This window comes from Geospiza fortis, unplaced genomic scaffold (genome assembly GCF_000277835.1).
Source record: "Geospiza fortis unplaced genomic scaffold, GeoFor_1.0 scaffold403, whole genome shotgun sequence".
In the NCBI taxonomy this organism is placed as follows: Eukaryota; Metazoa; Chordata; class Aves; order Passeriformes; family Thraupidae; genus Geospiza; species Geospiza fortis.
In genome coordinates this window covers 3,686,406-3,705,355 of record NW_005054336.1, presented here as the reverse complement: position 1 = coordinate 3,705,355, position 18,950 = coordinate 3,686,406, and the positions used below count along the sequence as shown (strand labels likewise).

At 40.4% G+C, this 18,950-nt stretch overlaps 1 protein-coding gene across 1 annotated transcript; it reads left to right on the top strand.

Annotated features, from left to right (window-relative positions):
- Positions 1-29: 29 nt before the first annotated feature.
- ALG14 (ALG14 UDP-N-acetylglucosaminyltransferase subunit) lies at positions 30-18,403 on the top strand. The gene is made up of 4 exons (XM_014307472.2): positions 30-209; positions 2,409-2,560; positions 6,712-6,834; positions 18,022-18,403. The coding sequence occupies exons 1-4, from the start codon at positions 77-79 to the stop codon at positions 18,250-18,252; spliced, it is 639 nt and encodes a 212-aa protein (XP_014162947.1). The 5' UTR covers positions 30-76; the 3' UTR covers positions 18,253-18,403.
- Positions 18,404-18,950: the final 547 nt, after the last annotated feature.

The following is an 18,950-nucleotide window of genomic DNA, read 5'->3' as shown; positions in this document are numbered from 1 at the left end:
GGAGGTTTGAACCGCGCCGGCCGCCGTACGGGGGAGGGGTCACTGCCGCTTCCGCGAGAGGTGGCCTCCGCCGCGCATGGAGGAGCTGCCCCTCGTCGTGGTCCTGCTCCTCCTTCTCTCCTCACTGATTGTCCCGCTGGTGCTCCTGGATAGGAAAAGACGCGGTCGGCAGACGCCTCCGTTCAGTCTCCTGGTGGTGGCCGGCTCTGGTGAGTGGCGGTTGCCACCGGCGGGAGCGAGTGGCACCTTGGGGCTGCCGCTCCAGATTCCTGGAACTACCAGTCCCGGCATGCAGCGCGACAAGCGGCCAGCGCACCGCTGCCATATACCTTGGTGCATGGCGGGAGTTGTAGTCGCGGTTACGTGTGTCGGGAGCCGGTGCCGAGGCCCCGCCTCGGCAGCTCTTGTGGTGGCCCCGGGCCGGGCCGGGTGTCCTCGGGGCCGCCGCCTGCCCTTGGGTGTTTTGGTTCTCGATTTGAGTCATTGTTGCGCGTTTCACCGAGGTCACGGTGAAAGCACCGGTGCAGGACTGAGCCGTGCAGCTGCTCGGCCTGACTGGAGGTTGCTGAGGCGATGCCGGGCACGGCGCTCCAAGCGCTGGCGCGCCCCTCACACACGTGGCATTTTGCAACCTACCCAAAGCGCGGTGCTGTGATCTGCTTACACGAGTCACACGTGGAGCCGTCAGAGACAAGAATGTCACTCCTCACTAAAGTGGGTGTACACCTGCTTCTCCTTTTTACCTTGTTATCAGAGTTGATGGGCAATTAATTTACCTCCAAAAATTTTATTTGAAAATTTGCAGTTGACAAATACAGGTCAGCTGTGATTTCAGCACCCCAGTATCCCTTTGGTTTTTGCACACCGACTGAGTAATAATCCTGAGATCTCTCTGCATCTCAGTTTGACTGGCAGGTTTATAATTCTTCAGGTCATCTTTACATCCACTAGGGCTGGAAATGTGTGTATTTTCCTTCAGTCCTTTGGAATCTAGTTAGTCTGTATTAAAAGAATAGTTCCACTATACATAAGCTTACCAGGTGAAATAATACATGTCAATTAAGATTCAAGTAATGTTCAAGCCTATTCTTTGAGACTTCTAAGTAGAAATCTCCTGTGAATGCTCAGCTGATTGCATTAAAATTTGCAAAACCTTAACAAACACCACTCAGGAGAAAATATCTCCAAACATATCTGAAAAATACCACATGGAATTGTATGGAAAGGTGGCAAAGTCTAGTGCAATGCTGCAGCATAGCTCTCCTTGTTGTCAGTTGTTCACCAGCTTTGCATTTAAGCTGTGCAACAAAGGTCTCGCAGCCTAGTGACCCTGAACAGCAGGAGGTAGTAGGAATACATGCAGTTTACTGGTTTTGGTCTGCAACTTCCAGCAGAGTGAAAAGCAACACATCCAGTCAACACATGGTGTATTTGTGGGTCTGGTTTCATGTTGGTCTGATGCAGTCCAGTGGATAAAAGGTGAGATTGCTCCACTTCACCTACACAGTCTTCCTTCTCCACCCCCCTTCCATTCTAACAATATCCCTCTTAATGCTTTTCAGGGAACTCAAATGACAAAAAAACCCAAAAATTAACCCAGCTGCCAAAAAGCCCAGTATGTACAGCCTCCCCTGCTCTCTGGTTTGGTGCCAGTTTAGCTCTGGGACAGAATGACCCTGCTGTTAGAAGGTTGTGAAGGCCCCTTCAAGGGCAGTGCTCAGAGCAGTGCCTGAAGCAGCACTGTTTGTTCTGTCAGCACCCAGCAGCTACACTGCTCTGGCTGTCACTGCTCTGGCTGCAGGGGGACACTGCTGTGGCTGTCACTGCTGTGGCTGTCACTGCTCTGCGGGGGGCCACTCCTGTCGCTGTCACTGCTCTGGCTGTCACTGCTCTGGCTGCAGGGGGACCCTGCTGCCTGGCTGGTTTCAGTGTGATGAGCTGGGCTAGCACACCCCTGCCCTGGCAGGTCACAGCGCTGGGCACAAGGCAGGGTCAGTGGCAGTTCTGCTTCCAAGGTGCAGCCCTGAGCCAGATCCTGTCCAGCTGCATTTTGGCCATGGCCCATGGGGTGGCCTTTGAGTGCAGAGCACAGTGTCACTGTGTGCCTGGTTGTTCTGCACCGTGTACAGGACATTAAACACAAACATCAGACTCCTGCATGACCCTGGTTCAATCTCATTTCACTGGAAAACGTCCATCAGTACCACTTCCCTGGGAGCTGAGTTCCCTCCATGTTATGTAAACAGTCTCAGCCGTCCTCTGATTGAATCCTTTACTTCCAGAAGATACTTTCTCACTGGTAGTGGTAATACTCATGTGCTTCAAAATGAAAAGTGACTGATTCAGCTGAAGAAATGGAAAATTATGACACTTTTCACACACTAATTGCAGTTTGCTTTGTTTTACAGGTGGGCACACAACAGAAATCCTGAGGTTACTCAGCTGTTTGTCAGAGTCATACTCTCCTAGACATTATGTTTTGGCAGACTCAGATAAGATGAGTGAAGCTAAAATACGTTCTTTTGAACAAAAAAGGGCTGAAACATTCTCCGAGTCCCAGGTAATTTGTTAAATACTCAGTAAGAAAAATTATCTTGACATTCTAATTGAAGGCAATTTGGAAATGATTCTTTGAAAGGACATTTATACCAGCTAGCCACTGAAGTGTTACTTGTAGCTGTAAGACAAAAATATTGCAGGGGGGATTTTTTTTTAGTTTGGCATTTCCCTCAGTGACACATAATATTTTTTGGAATGAAATTATATATAAAAATATTTCATCTAAGAAAACCTTAATTTAAATTTTATTGGCTTTGTTTCTAGACTGTGTCTTGGTTGTATTTTTAAAATAAAGTATTAAATGTTTGTTTAAAAGGGATGCAAGGTCTCTGAATGTCAGTTTTCTGACTGATGACCTGAGCAAATCCTGAACTCCTAAAACTTATGAAAAAATCATTAAAATATCTTGTTTATTTTTTCCTCAGATGTTTGCTTGCTTTCAGCTCCTTTGCTGTATGATTAACAGACAGCAGCATAACTGCTGACCTAAAATGTGATCTGACATCCACTGAAATTAGTAGAAAGTTTTAGTGGAATAAGTACAATGGAAATGAATGTTCTGACTACAAAAACTTTAGGTCCTTTTGAGCAAATAGTACAACACACAGTAAATTAATTATTTGCATGTTGTTGATTTCATATGGTGCACTTCCACTGTTTTCAGCAGTGCTGTTGGGACAAAAGACTGCACGACTCAGTACCAGTGACTTTCAGAATAAACCCTGTTAATGTTAGGCAACTGCTGCTAAGGCTTACTAAGGAATGACATTTTTAAGTTTGTTTACTGCAACTTTCACGTCTCATTGTGCACCAAGGATGAATATTTAATAAAGTGACCAGAGATGTTTCCTGTTCAGAGACATCTTATTGGGTAAATTGCCATTCACACAGTCATATTCACTTACCTGAAGAATGTCCAACCCTAAATTATTAGATTTCTTAAAGATACATATTTTCAGTATTAAAAGGTTATGTGGTTTTCATAGCTCACTTTTTTTTTGCTAAGCTTCTCTTTTATAACCTCTCCAACTACTAACAGATCCTGTAGTTATATTTTCCCTCAACACTGAAAGCCAGAGGAGCATTTTTGGCTGCATGTGAGTTTGATGTCTGGATAACAGATGCTCATTTTCCTTTGGCCATTCTCTTTCTACTAAGCAAAAGTATTTAGAGTGAAAATGAAAGATAAATTTTGGAAAGTAAATATCACATGCCTGTAACATATATTTGCTAAATTTCAGAGTGTGCTTTCACACACACACACAGTGTGTGTTTTGTAATTGGGGGCACTGGAGATCATCAAACATTTTAAAATTTTGTCTTAGTAACTTCTTGAAGCTTTGCATAAGTGAAAGGGAGAAGTCTGAATGCTTCAACACATGGTCATTCCCTTCCTCATCCTGTTAAGGAAGTAGATTTTTCCAGAACTAGGGACCAGATGGAAGACAAATTACAATAATGATGTAACAGAAAACCAGTGATGTAAGAGAAAATTAAACACACACACCTCCTCACCCCTCCAAATAATTTTCTTTTTGATCTGTGCTCTAGCTCTGTTCTAACAGCTATTTAGGAAGAAGGAAAGAAAGCCAGAATGAGCATCTTCCTTGCAAGAAGAAAAAGGCTGCACCTCAACCCACTAAGCCTCTTGAAAAAGAACTAAAAACTGCCACCTATGAAAAGTCTCTGGTGCTGCTATCACTGGCCTCTTTGTTCTCTATCACTCCCCACCTGTAACCACAACTATTCCACATGGATGCCCCCAGAGCTGGTACTCAGGGAACCTTCTATGCTCATAGAGAACCTGTTTCAGCTGCTGGCAACATGGTCTAGCAGCAGAGAGACAACTTATTGAAGAAGTTGAATTCCTATACCCCCATGGTCATGTCTGAGATGAGCAACCAGATTAACTAACCTTTACATAAACCTCTTCTGACCATATGTTTTTTTCCATTTCATGAGACGTACTATGCTAAGAAATCTTATTTCTCATAAGGAAAAAGAATTATGTAAACTCAGTTTCTTTGCAAGCATTGCAGTATGTTCAGCTGAGAATATTATAATAATTCACAGCAGTTGCAGTTTTCCACCAGCTTTTCCTTGCATCCTTGCAAAACAACATTAGGTAAAGGACAACATCACTGATTTTGAAATTACTTTACAGATTTGCCAGTTTGGAACACTTGATTTCAAATTAGAAAAAAGATTCTGAGTGCACTAAAGATGTAAAGAAAAAAAAGATGCAACAATACTACACCATAGATAGGGGAGAAATCTTTTTCTGGTGTCAGACATACTATGCAGTGTTCCAGCAAAATATACAGGATGTACCTTTGGAACGTTGACAGCACTTAATGAGAGGAGAGGCTGGGATTACAGAAGCATCTGGCAGTGGCTTCTAAACAAACAAACAACAACAAAACCCCCTGAGTTTTGTTTTTTAATTCTAATACCTAGGAGTTATTTGATGTGTGGACTGAAGTCCTAACACGACATAGGCACTGATGTACAGTTTCTGCCATATTTTTTGAAAAGTATAGATAAAATCTGCTTGATCTTTGCTTGAACTCTCCAAGTAAATTCCTACTTTGATACTGTTTGGAGTTCCTGCCAAGCTCTGCTGAAATTATTTGGGTTTTTAATGATGATGAAAATCACCTACGGTTTTTTTGTCAAATGCTCTTTAACACCATCCTTACAGTGACGGTTCATCTGAATAGTTCCACTGGACCCTGATTGCCTAAAACCACTTTATCATACCCATATTTCTTGCAGGGCTGAGTACTAGACAAGGGTCTAAACTCCACTTACAGCATTTCTTTTTATCACCTGAACTCTTCCAAGGCTTTGAGAAACAGAGGCAGTGATAACCAGAAACCTGTTGAATAGGGAGCTGGGGGGGTATGTTTATCTTTCCATATTCTGTTGTCAGAGTAATGCAATCAGAGTTTCAACACCTGCAAATAAAACATAAAAAAATCAAGTTTGTAACATCTGTTAATGCCTTCCAGTATCACAGCTATTGAAGAAAGATATCACAATGAAATAGGATAATCTCAGACAAGAAAATTAACATTCTGTATTTACAAATGTTGGGGTTTTTAAAATTCTTTCCACCTCATGTATAAAAAATAGTCCCAGTTACTGCTTTTCAAGATAGATTTGTAGTTTGTATTTACCATACAGCTTTTGTTAACATCCTCTTTCAGGGGCACAAATCACCAGGAGTAAGCTATGACAATCAGCAATATGCACATGAAGTAACTGGGCAATTTTCAGTATTTAGAGTTTCTCACACCCCATGTAAGTTCTTCCAGAGTGGTGGTGAGGTGGTCTGGTGTCCCATGTGAAGTGAGGTAACAACCACTATCCACATGTCAGCATCACTGAACTCTGCACTGCAGCCACTACATTTGCCTTTCATTTACACAGTCCAAAATGTCTTTGGCATCAGGAGTGCCTTCTGCCATAGCAATAATTCTTAGGTGCAGCTCCTCTCCACTGAGGTAAAGGCACCTGCAAGGAGGGAGGCAGCCTAACAACTGCTCCTGCTCCTGGGCCTTCAAGACAAAAGGAATCATCCTTGCTTTATTAATTTGATACCTTTTACACACCATGAATAATCTGCATTTAGAGAAAGAACAAAGCAAGTTACTTCTTTACCTATTTTTTATTTAATGATAAGATGTTCTTTCCTGTTTCTTTACGCAGATATTTAGCATTTTGCATATGTGTTACGCATATTTATTGAACACTCGCTGAGTACTCATTTAAAGGGTGGTGATATCCGCTTGTACATGTTTGATGGCACTCGGCGGGCAGTGGCGCAGCAGAGCTGTGCGTTCCCCGCAGTGTGAATGCCCGGCAGCTGCGGAGCGCTCCGAGCGCCGCCGGTGCCCACGAGGTGCCGCCCTCGCCCGGCGCTGCTGCTGCTGCTGCTTGCCGGGGTTTGGGGAGCCCGAGGCGGCACCGAGCCAAAGCTACCAGTTCTGGTGTTATCTGTGCTTTATGCTTCACTGTATACTTTTTATACACAGTTCCCAAACTAGACTAAGAAAAGGGGGAAAAAAGGCCGGCACAGATAGATTTAACAAGAAGGAGCCGCAACATTGTCAGGAAAGTAACAGCTCTGCTCCTCGTGCTCTTTTCCAGTTCAGCCTGGATCGCATTCCCAGGAGCCGGGAGGTCAGACAGTCCTGGGTCTCCTCTGTGCTAACAACACTGTACTCCATACTTTACTCTCTCCCTCTGACCTACAAACGGAAACCAGATTTGGTAGGTAAAGAAAATCTAATTTATTGAAAACTTGCTAATCCGCATTATAAAAGCACTTGGCATATGCAGACTGCATCTCATATGTATGCTTAAGTTTACAATTCACAGGAAAACTATTTTTAATTTTAAATTAAATATAGCAGCAATACATCAAGAAAGAGAGAACAGGTTGCACTGCTGGTGAATTAGAATAGCAAATACCAGTTTTCCCTCGCGAAGTTTGCAAGTACCTTTAGAGAGTCACTCCCTTGCTATGCTGGTAGAGCTAGCAAAAACAAGATTGCTGCTTCCTGATAGTATCTCTTCAGGATTGCAGCAGCACAAACTATGCCTGAAAGCCTGGTTATCCTGTTGGCTGGACTTGCTTCTAAAATGGTATGACCAGTCTGGCACAGACAGGTTCAGACCAGCACAAATATATACAGATTCAGTTCTTGTGCTTACATGGACTTCTGAGCTACAATGCATATTTATTTAGTCTTTGGCTGACTGACATTAATTATCTCATCTAATGACAAAAAGCATCACTGCTGAAGTAGCAATTCCTCAACACTTTAGTAGCTTTTTTAAACTGTTCCGAAAAAGCTGCACTCTCATGCTAATTACATTTATTTTAAAATATTCCACACACTTAAGTCAGAAGCATTCAGGGTTGTTAGATGGTATAACTACAATGGAGATATTCAATCAATAAAGTTTTGTGTTAACACAAAAGATAGTGCACTGCTCTCCTAGCATTAAGTCTTACAATTTTGTAAGAAAAAATTTGGTTACAGCTGGCTTCTTGCTAGAGTTGTTGTCATCTTAAGGAGTCAGTAATCCAAACTTGAGGATTTTTAAAAAAGTATTAGTTCAGCAGAATTTCAAATTAATACTTTATGAGGTTTAAAATGCTTAAGTGAAACATGTAAAAACTAGTGCACTTACAAAGTATTTTTCAGAATTTAGTAGTAGCATCTATACACACGCAGATATTTGTAAGGAGACAGATATTTGTAAGGAGACTATTTTTAAATCCCTCTGTGAACTGCATGGCTAATTCTAAAGAGGCTTTTAAAAGTTTGTGGTATTTTGAATGTTTAGAGAGGCTGCTGTGAGTAATGTGATCTCATTTGCTTCAATAGTACAGGTCAGTTCCTGTCAGATCAAAAGCTTCTCACTTGCTGGACTTTTCAAACAGTTTAGTGTGCAAGACAACAGAAGTAGGGTTTTTTGCAGTTGCTGTTTTTCAAGTCTATTCTGAAAACTGGAGATAAAACTGGGAGAGGGGAGAAGGTGACATCCTATTCTTTCTACAGTGGTTTTGATTGGGGCAGTGGTAATAGTCACTTTTGTTCACATGAGCAGACAGAAAAATGTGAGTAATTATTTAGTAATCACTTTGCAACACCACTGTGTTAGGTTAGTGTATTTTTTTACTTATTGCAAAAGAAATTGACTGGAAAAATCTCCCTGCGTAGTTTAATAAAGGGAGCAGGAAGTTACTAATCTAATTCCATGTTTTCTGTTTACCAAAGGAATTTAAAGTGACAGAGAGATTTACACATAGAGTTATCAGAAATGGTGTTGGAGCTGATAAACTGTGATAAGCTATCAGAAGACGAACGTTTTGGAAAACACTTGTAAAATTAGGGATATGTTTTAGCAAGGCCTTTAAGCCCTTTGCAGTGTTTAAAGTAACCCCTGTCTCAAAATGAGATCCAAAGAGTCTTTATCCATGGTTAAAGAGCTGGAGGGGAAGGCAATCCAAATTACTTTTAGTCAGGTGCTATTATCAACCAAAATAGCAGCTGGCAGAAGCATCCCTGGCATTATGGCAAATCATGTACTACTTGAAAGCTGCTTACATACTACTACTTGTATGTATATCTTAGTTTAAGAATTCTGTAAAATATAATCACTCAGAGAGCTGCAAAGATTTTAAAACACTTAGCCAAGGAGACTGTTTCAGGGATTAAAATACCTCACGTTGCCAGTGAAAAGACTGTATGGTATGTGAGGCAACTGGTAGTATTTAATTGCCTTTCCACAAAAATGTTTGCAGTGAATTGAAACTCACTCTACTCACTCACTAAGCAAAATGTAATGCTTAGTAATGTAAAGAACTAGAACTAGGCTGGGACAAATGCTGGCACTCACAGGTTCATCTCTAACTTTTGGCATGGAAATCAACAACCAAGTTTAGAAACAAGCACAGTATTACATCATGCTGAGAGCTTCGTATTTTTAAACAGGAGAGCTCATGGATGCTGTACATTTTCAGTCTAGACACTGGTTTTGTTTAACTCCAGGAAGGAAAGACAACCTTGCTTCTAAGTCATTTGTGTGTATGAGTGATCCCCAAACCCTTACACTTGCTTTCAGGCTTGTCAGAAATATGTGTATGTTTGAAGGAATGACTGAAGTCTTCTGTAGGCAGCCTAAAGCTAGAGAAACACAGAAGTGTTGCAGTGGTCAAGAAATGCAGGACAAGAAAGGTACTGCAAAGGGAGCCCAAAACCATTAGGTGCACAAAGGCAAGATTTGGAACAGATATGGTAGTTATGCCAACCTAAGCCAGTCTGTGGAGTGCAAATAGCTGCAAAAGGGAAACAGCAAACCCAGCTGCACTGGAGTTACTTGATGAGCACTTGATATGTGCTTTACTTGATGAGCACTGGGTCCCTTTTGTATCTCACACTGATCTGGCAAAGCTTCTTGCATCAGTTTTCCTGAGCAATCAGTTCCATCTAACCCTTCTTCAAGATCGTAAGTTCAGAAAGAACTGAAAAGAACCGAACAACTCCCAGGAGATCTTTGCTGTCTTGCAGAACTTGACCACACTTGAAGTGGGCCTCCAGAGAGTTAAGGAAATGTAAAAGTTAGTTGAGTTGCTCAGCTTGAGATCATCTTCAGGAGGCCCATTTCTGAGTTATGAACATCTGCACTCTGCAAAGTTAAGTCCCTTTAGAGATATTAAGCCAAGTAACAATTAAGATGTCAGAAGTGATGATTGGCTTGTGTTTCTATAGCCAAGAATTACAGAAATGTAAATATCAGTGTGTTTTGCAGGTGAATGTATGGTGAGCAGTTTTTATAACATCTATCTGCCTTAGACAGGCTTCCTATACAGAGGCCTAAAATTCCAGGGAAGGAAAGGCCAGCACACACTGCTTACACCCACCTTCCCCCAGAAAAGCTTTTAAAACCATTCATCAGCTGTAGCCAGATTTAGCATGCAGCCTCAAAGATTGCAAATTCCTACCATGAAAACAGGCAGCTGGTCAGAGAAGAGAGACTTCTGTTGTCTTCATTTGAGAGAAAGGCTAAAAAGAAACATAAAACTAGAACAAGATAAGATCTATTATGTAGAAAAGGATGCAAATCCGTCTTATTTATAGAAAATTAAACAAGCTGCACAGAGATTTTTTCCAAAGATAAAGAAAATTACTGCATCCTACATAGATCATTTGATATACAAGAAGGACTAAAGTTACATCTTTCCTTTAATATGCTTGAAGTCAGTCAGTAGATACAAGTTCAGAGGAAACTGGTCTTCAGTTCTCTTGCTGCTTACAGAACCATTGTCTTTGGGCCAGTTTGCCAACCCTGCACCTAAGTTTTCAGGTGATCTAGTCTTTTGTCTGGATCATGATTACCTTGCTCATTCTGGCATACCTGAAGTCCAAACTGAAAATGAAGGATGTGGCCCTACCACACAGCAGAAGCTGCAAAATATTGTATCCAATCCATGTTTTCAGCCATAGATGGGTTATGTAATTGGGTCAGTGATTTGCTATCCTTTAATATAATTAGATTTCACCTACAGTTGTGCAGAAATGCTGCATAAAGCTCCATTCATTAGCAGATTGCACATCCTGGACCCTTAGGACCAGACCTTTTTTCCCTTTCCTGGGGACTCTTCTCAACAGTTCCCACTGCCTCAGGGCTCTACAGAGACTGAAATAAGTAGATATTTTCAGATGACTGCTATTTGGGAAAACCTGGGTTAAATCAGGCTAAGAAGGCGGTCCTCCCACATTAGGGCCTCCTTCCTGTGGGAAGTCTGTAGTAAGTTTGCACATTTGCACAGCAAGTACATGTTCTGCTGTCAGAGAATGAGAATGAAACTTCTTTCTAGGAGCCTGAAACCTGCACAGCTTATCATGCTTGTAGCAATCACCTCTTCTTTTATGACTGCACATCCCTTCACTCATGCCTGATCCCCTGACTGGTAAAACTGACTGAACTTCTGGTTACAGAAGTGTTTGCACAGTAAGCTAAATGAAAGGAGATCATTATTTCATTTAGCTAAGATTTTCCATTCTTTGTGCCCTGCCCAAAATGCCTTAAGTTCATAACACTCTCACAAATTACTGTGACAAATAGTAAGTTATTGTCTCTCATATCATGGTTCTAATTGGTACTTTGTGGAAAGCTACAAAATCTGGGTGGTGGCATTTTTTTCTTTATTCATTTTATAACAAGTGATCTTTGTATAATGCAATATTAGGACTGTCTGCTGCATTCTTTTGTACACTGCATCTTTCCACAGTGTTTATAATTCTTTGGACCAGACTGACTGTATGTCTGATCTGCTAGTGTTCTTCTAGGATCAAAACAGTCAAAATAAGCAAAAGTAAGAACACTAGATTAAGAACTTCAGCAATACAATTGTTTTCATCCAAAAACAAAACAAAGTGAAGGCATCAAAATTTGTTTAACTTCTCAATGTTGACGGAAATTAGTCTTATTCACCCCTCCTACCTTGTGTACAGCTTCCCTGCAGCCCCAATGCAGAATTACCCTGTGCTGAACACAGATAAACATCTGGAGCTATTCCAGTCAGCTGGTTCAAAGCTTTGTTGTAGCCCTGCCCTTTCTGTGACTGCCAATTAACTGCCTATAGACACTCCTTTTCACAGGGAGGACAGGAGCAGCAGTAAAGATGAACTGAGATCTCAGCTTAGATTTAAGGAGGCAGTTTTAGACATAAAAGAGTCTTAACTCATCAGCTATCAGGGTCATTATGAGCCTAATGAACACCCTGGTCACACTTCCATGTATGTTATAAAACATAACAGTCTTGCTAAATCTAAACCACTGGTATGCAGAGACAGAGTGCCAACACCTCTCGGTTTTACACTGTGAAGATATTTCAGGCAGATATTTGATGCACATTCTTCCTATACCAACTTCAGTGATTAGGCAGTAGCCCAAGAGATGTTTTATGAACATTTAAATATCATGTTTAAAATACTGCTTTCAAGTTGAAGTTAAGCAAATGTCTGATTAATGAAAGACACACTGAGATTTGCAATTAAAGGCTCAACTTGGGCCACTAGTACTAACATGTATGAGTATATTTGAAAGTCCTTGGATTTAATTTCTTCTTTTGAGTAGAAACAGGCTACTAGAACAAGCAGTACTTTTAATATGAAGAGATATATAAAAATTATTTGTAAAGAGGTTCTAAAAGGTTGGATGGTATTTCTCATGGTGACCAAGAGACTGGTCAGGTTCAGATTCAGCCAAGGTGACATTGCTGAAAGCCAGATAGTTCTTAGTGTTGTAGCTGGAGATGTAGTTCAGTAACTACCATTTCATTTACTTGGCAAAAGATTTTTACTAAATTATTTTATGACCAACTTTTTCATCTACACTAGGTCAAATTTCCTCTACTTCCTACTAATTTGTCAGCAGCAATAAACCACATACCCACTCCATAGTAATGTAGGTAGGGAGTTAGTTTATTCAGTTAGTTTATTCTCCACCCTGTATCTGCTTTGGTAATCTTGTTTTTTTTTAACCAACCTATCCATCTCCCACAGTTTCCCAAAAGATTCAATGGTTGTTTTGTTGGTCCCTCTGACAGCCTGGGGATTCATGTAATGTTTTAATAACCAACACTAACCATTTCACAGACTTGAGCCTTAGTACCAGTCTCACAGCTGTCATTTATTATTATTTTTAATTGATCATTCTATGCTTCTCATTTTACATTTGGCAACTAGGCTGGGAAGTTTGCTGATGGAAACTACCACTCCAAAGACCTTTTAATCCAATGACAGACCTGTCACCTGGCATACAGGGGCAGTTAGGTATGGTGCCTAAGGTTAGACTCCTTAGAAAAAATTAAAGCCTGCATGTTTCTTTAGGCATCCAAAGGAACCTTCCTCACTAAGCTGTTGCCTAACTTCTGACACTCTTAATGACCCCAGTCATATCATCTCTTTTCATCAGTAAAGCCCTTGGGCATACCCACAAGCAGGCCTGAGCTGTTTTAAGTCTTTACAGTGTCAAATAGCCACATGCATAGCTAAGCTCTGCTGAAATCCAGGGGCTGGGAGCTTCCCTCACTGCTTTGTATTCAGAGGCTGATGCAAATCACATCAGCTGGGCCTCTTCCCTTGTCTTGCCCCTGAGGACAGTGGGTTGGTAACCCTGGGTCAGGCCTAGAAGGCAGAAGTGATAATGCCTAATGCTGTTACAATGAAAACCCTACATCCAGTTCCTAGTGGGTTTGCAGAAGCTCTCCTTTTCTCCCATAGAAAAATCCACTAGGTTGGATTTTTTTCTGTCCCCAAGCCTTTAGAAAGTGAGAGCTGCATAAAAGGTGATGCTTCCCCATCTATTTCATTCTATGATGAAAGTAACACTCAGAAACAAATAGAAGCCCAGCTGTGTAGTGTACTAATTTAGAGTCCTTGCTCTTCCACTTCTGTCTTCCCCACTCTGGCATTCACTAATCTTACTTACCCTGGTTAGGTAATCTGCCTCTAGGACCACACATGTCTCCACTTGTTTTGAAGAGCACCTCACTTACTGCTGCATTGTATGATAATAACAACAGCTACTGTACCAGTGAGATCCAGAGGGGAACAAGAAAGGTTTCCATGGCAGTGCTACAGCCTAGAGTTGCTGACCAGCCCAAACACAAGCTGCTCCTGTAGGACACTAGAACCACCTTCTTGCACCCCTGATGATTCAAATGATTTAGACAGCAGAAGATGAAAGTGCATCCAGGTAAAATTCAGTTCCACCTTAATTACCTGATTTACATCAGACTACACAGCTAGTTTTGGCTTTTTTTTTTTGTCCTGCCTTGCATTCTGTAGGTAAGTTCAAACAGAAAATAGGGTGTGAAGTTTTAGCAGGTTTTATATGCAGGTGGTGGAGGAAAGTGAACTGGATAAGATCTTCACTCTTCAAAAAGAATAAACCAGTAGGTAGTTTAATGACCTTTCTATTGTGCAAACAGAACCTGAAATTCTTCTTTCTCCCCATCAATAACAATAATAAGGAATTGTTGAAAAAGGTTCCTGCCTTTTTTAAACTGTAAAAAGTATTAACAATTCTAAGCTAATTTTTCTCAACGTTCAAAACTTGAATTTTCAGACATAGTAAAGAGCAAAAGCTTCCATAAGCACTCCCTCTCAAAATGCTTAAGTATTTGAGTGTGAAGTTTTTAAAATAGTAATATAATATTAAAACCAAACAAGGGCTGATGAGCTCATAAAATACTGTAATTCACATAGCAGAATACAAATTAATTCATTGCAGATTCTCTCTTCTTGTGCCACAAAAACAACCACCTCCCCTCATCAAAACAAAAACCACACAAACAAAAGAATTCATTATCCCTGTAACATAGGAATATCTAATAGGTTTTCCCTACGTTGTTAAAAAGTAGGCATTGCATAGCAGTTAAAAGGTAGCACTTGCATAGATTTGGATCATTCCGTTAACCCAGCTTTGGTCCATTTTGTATCACTCCACTTGCCTTTGCCTCTTTTAGTTGTCTATCACCACCACCTCCTATTCCCTTAAACTGACTCCAGGTGTTCAGCACTGAGGAGTAGGGAGCATTACCAGAACAAAGGAAGCCCAGGCAGTGTCCTACAGGTGCTCCAGGAGGTGGCTCCATGTCTGGTAAGCAGCACAACTTCAGCTCACACATGCACATTCCCACACCACCATCCTCCCCAGCGAGCAGGGCAGGTTTTCTGCTCTTGACCAGGTGACAAAAGGCCAGTCTCTGCAGAGGTCATTAAGGAGAGCAGCAGGTGCTGCCAGTTCCCTGTGCAATGCAAATTGCAAATTAGTTTTCCACTTTCTATTAAATTGAGGAGGACTTACATTGTCCTCCTTTTGATTGTTGTACTTTGGGAACATAAGTAAACACTTGTTCTTTAAAAGATATGTAGCAATTATATATTTATGTACTTATGAGAAAAACTGCAAGTTTACTTCTTTACTCATTTTTGCTTTGGCCAGTGACATTTAATCCCAGTGAAGCTGCAAGGTCTGCTTTCAGTGTTTTCCCTGGTAAATGTCACTCTGCTACAGTGCTGCATTCACCAACCCTAAAGTAGCTTTTATCAGCAGTGGTGCCATGTGCCAGTGTTCCTGGTGTTCCCAGACTGCTGGCTTAGCTTATTTTCTTTCAACAGCTGTGGAAAATATTTGAGGCACAAAGGCAAGAACTATTCAATTTTTATATAAAAGTGGTTAATAGGAGATTAGATTTATAGAGTTGCTGAAGGTAAATGTATACTGATCCTTTACTTTTAAACTTCCATTAATATACAGCTTGATTTGTTTCTTTTACTGTTTAGAATTTGGTTAGATTGAATTGACAGAGAATTTTAGTATGTAGGACTTAGTTTATAGACCTAGCTGTGAGCCCAGGCAGCCAGTGAGCCAATTTAACAGTGAACTGGACATTTCCTTGCATTAGAGGTGCATATGAATGGTATGGAGAGACCTGTAGCACTGGTTTCTGGAACAATCCCTTACAACTTCTTGGCAACAAAGTAGGAATGCCCAGTGACCAGGAAAGTCCTTGGACAATTGCAGCTCAAGAGGTCACAAAGGTGACACAAAAATTGTCTTTGCCCCCCTTTTCCCCCCTTTCTGCTGCCTCATTAAGGAAGGCTGAACCCAGAGATATTTTCAGAAACATATCTCATGCAACACAAATATTCTACAGGCAGCCTTGTAGCTAAAGTAAATAGATTCAGAGGGAAACAGATAAAGGGAAAGATATTTCTGAGGGAAATGGCATTTGCAAATGCTGTTTGTAAATAGATGCTTGGGGGAAACACCCTCAATAGCTGCTTGACCTTGTAGAGGGCCTGGTCCCTTCTTGACCAATAGATGCCTGCCTCTTCCCCAGAGCATACTGGTGATTGCCATGGGAGATACTGGTATTCTGCTGGTGGGGAAAAACAAAAGCCTTGGTCCTTTCAAGGTGTAAGACATCAATCATTCTCCAAAATTTACTTTTGAATAGTGCTTTGAAATTCACTAGTAGGACTGCTCATCTTCTCATCTTTGAGGAAGGCTGTAGGTGATTCAGTTCCTTTCCATCATCCTTTCCAGTTTGTGTATAGCAGGAGCTGAACAGCAGCATTTCTACCTTACACCTTCTGCAATGGTTCCTCGTGTTTGTAATGTACATATTTGTTTTCTCAAGTTTCCCCTGTACATCAAATGCTTGAAGAGTGTATGATGACACTTGAAGAGTTTATGATGTTGGACTCCAAGCAGAAGGACCACTGGTCTCCCTTCCTGCTGGCAGTGTGAGAGAGAGTAAATAGGACTGGTCAGACCAGATTTTTGGAGAGGAACTGCCACTGCAATTGCAACTACACCAGTTCTAAGCAGGACATGCCTGTAGACACGTACTGAAGGTTAACTGAAGGTTAATTTTTAGTTCTGACTTACAGATCACAGCCACCAGTTCAGATGGGCATCTGTTTGTGGGCTTCAGCAGGTTTATAACAGTCTTTTTCATGGCCAGTTCCTAAATCCAAGCATTTTGGGATAGGACCAGCTATAACCAGGGTATTATATGAGCATTTTGCATACAGAAATCCTATAGAGCCACATCTGCTTTGCCCTCTTTGAACTCATATGTGTGGAAAGGGAAAGAGCAGAGGACATGAGTTATGATCAGACCATGTTTTTTTTAAAGATGCCAAGTCCATCATTTTCCTGATCCTTTTTCCTACATGCAAGTACTTTTCCGTGGATCAAAGGGCATCTGAGAGGCAGCTTACAAATTATAAACAGTCAGTAGAAAGTAAAAAACTGAATGCATCGTTGGGAATTCTGTAGCACCAAATCTGTTGCTGCTTTTTGCTGAGGCAAGGTGCTGCTAACCAGATTATCAGTGGGATCTTGCCATGAAGCAGGAAAGGAAGTGTTCTTAACTAATTGTTACAGCCTTGAAGCAGAAATTCAGATTCCCCCCCTCCACCAGTATAATATCTTTCACAAGTTGGTGAACTTGGAACAAAAAAATGTGAGTTTATGGGGTACAGGGCCATGATTTTATAAAAGAACTCTTTATTTCCATGTAAACCCAGCTGTGCAGAAAAGTGCTGATTACATGGTAGTATTTAAGTTCAGTAAGAAATTTCTTGCCTGAAATCAATTTGGATACCAAGTGGAGTGCCTAATATACCCTGGTTTAAACCTTTTACTTTTAAGCAATCTGTTTTTCAGTTAAACAATGCCTAAAATTAACAGAGTACTTTCTTTTCTTGTTAACATTTATAAGTGAATTTGAGATCTCTGCTCGAAGGACATGACATGTTTTTACCACAACTCCTTCCTTCTGTATGCTTTTAACTGTCTCCTAGTGTTTATTAAAAATAAAAAATAAAATCTAGTCACACATATCAGCTAATAGATTCTTGTGAAGGTCCTAATTCATCAGCACATTTTTGATGAACTCTTAAGTGTTTGGCTGACTTAAGCCAAGGTTTAAGAGGTTTATAACTGGATCCCAGGTTTAATCCTAATTAAATTTCTTTGCCTTTATTATGTGCACAGATTTAATGACTGACATAACACAAAGCTGTGACTGAGAGTGGAAGTTGTTTTGGTTATACACCCATGAATCAAGGAATTGTAAACTTTTCCTTCATAGAAATAAATGTGCCGTCTCAGAGGTCTTTTCCTCCTTCATAACATGTAAAAAAAGATGGTATTTTGAATATGGTATTATTTGGTACTTTGAAATAGTGTTTTGTTTGCCCCTCCTAATTTTTCATATTCACCTCCCTTTTCTGGGTTTTTAAAGATATTTTTTGAAATATATTTTTTGTGTAAATGTAATGTTAAATGAATATACACTTAATTCTTTACAGTATTAAAAAACTCATTCCTTACTTCTGTAATGTGTTTCATCTCTTTTAGATATTGTGCAATGGACCAGGAACATGTGTTCCTGTCTGTTTATCTGCTTTTCTTCTTGGCCTTCTACGAATAAAGAGAACAATTATTGTGTATGTAGAGAGCATCTGCCGTGTGGAAACTTTATCCTTGTCTGGAAAGATTCTTTACTACTTTTCAGATTATTTCATTGTTCAGTGGCCTGATCTAAAGAAAAAATATCCCAAGTCAGTGTATCTTGGTCGAATAGTGTAACAACAGAAGACAAGATCAACTTTACCTGAAATAGATTCTACAAGCTCCTCACTTGTATTTCTGTAGTAATTTATTTTCCAGAATTCCTGTTACTAAATTAGGCTGGTACTTAAAAATGAGACAATAAAGTTTTCTCTACATTTAAGTAAAATTTGTGTGTATTTGTATTTATTGCTATCATGTAGATCTGTTTGTCAATAACTCAAAGTGGCTCTAAGTCTATCCTGTCTCTGTTTTCATCTAGATTTTCCGCTCTGTGAATGGTAATTTTTGTCTACAAATAAATATGGGAATTTGTATGAATGTAACATTTCCTGTTAGGAAACTTTGTGTCATTTCTAAAATTGCAGGCAACAAAGTATTTTTCTAGCACAACAGATTTTATTTCCTTCATGCTAGCGGTGAAGTCCCTTGTGAATCCTTAGAGAATAAAGGAAACAGTTGTATTAAGTTGGCTTCATGACAGTTTGTACTTTACAGTCCTCCAAAACCCCCAGAGCATTAAACCAGTATCATTTTTCCTCTGGTCTTGTCAAAGCTGTCCTTATAATCTGTTGTGCACCTTTGAAAATTGTTGCTCACTTCTTAAGATGAATAAAAAGGTGGCAAGTGTCGTGCTACAGGCACAACACTTACCCATTTAAGAAGACTTTCTTCAAAGCTTATGTGCAAAAAGCCTTACCAAATCTACATCAAAC

Coding starts and splice junctions, on each gene's coding strand:
- ALG14 (XM_014307472.2), top strand. CDS start 77: ATGGAGGAGCTGCCCCTCGTCGTGGTCCTGCTCCTCCTTCTCTCCTCA. Junction 210..2,408: donor CCTGGTGGTGGCCGGCTCTG/GTGAGTGGCGGT, acceptor TTTGTTTTACAG/GTGGGCACACAACAGAAATC. Junction 2,561..6,711: donor AAACATTCTCCGAGTCCCAG/GTAATTTGTTAA, acceptor GCTCTTTTCCAG/TTCAGCCTGGATCGCATTCC.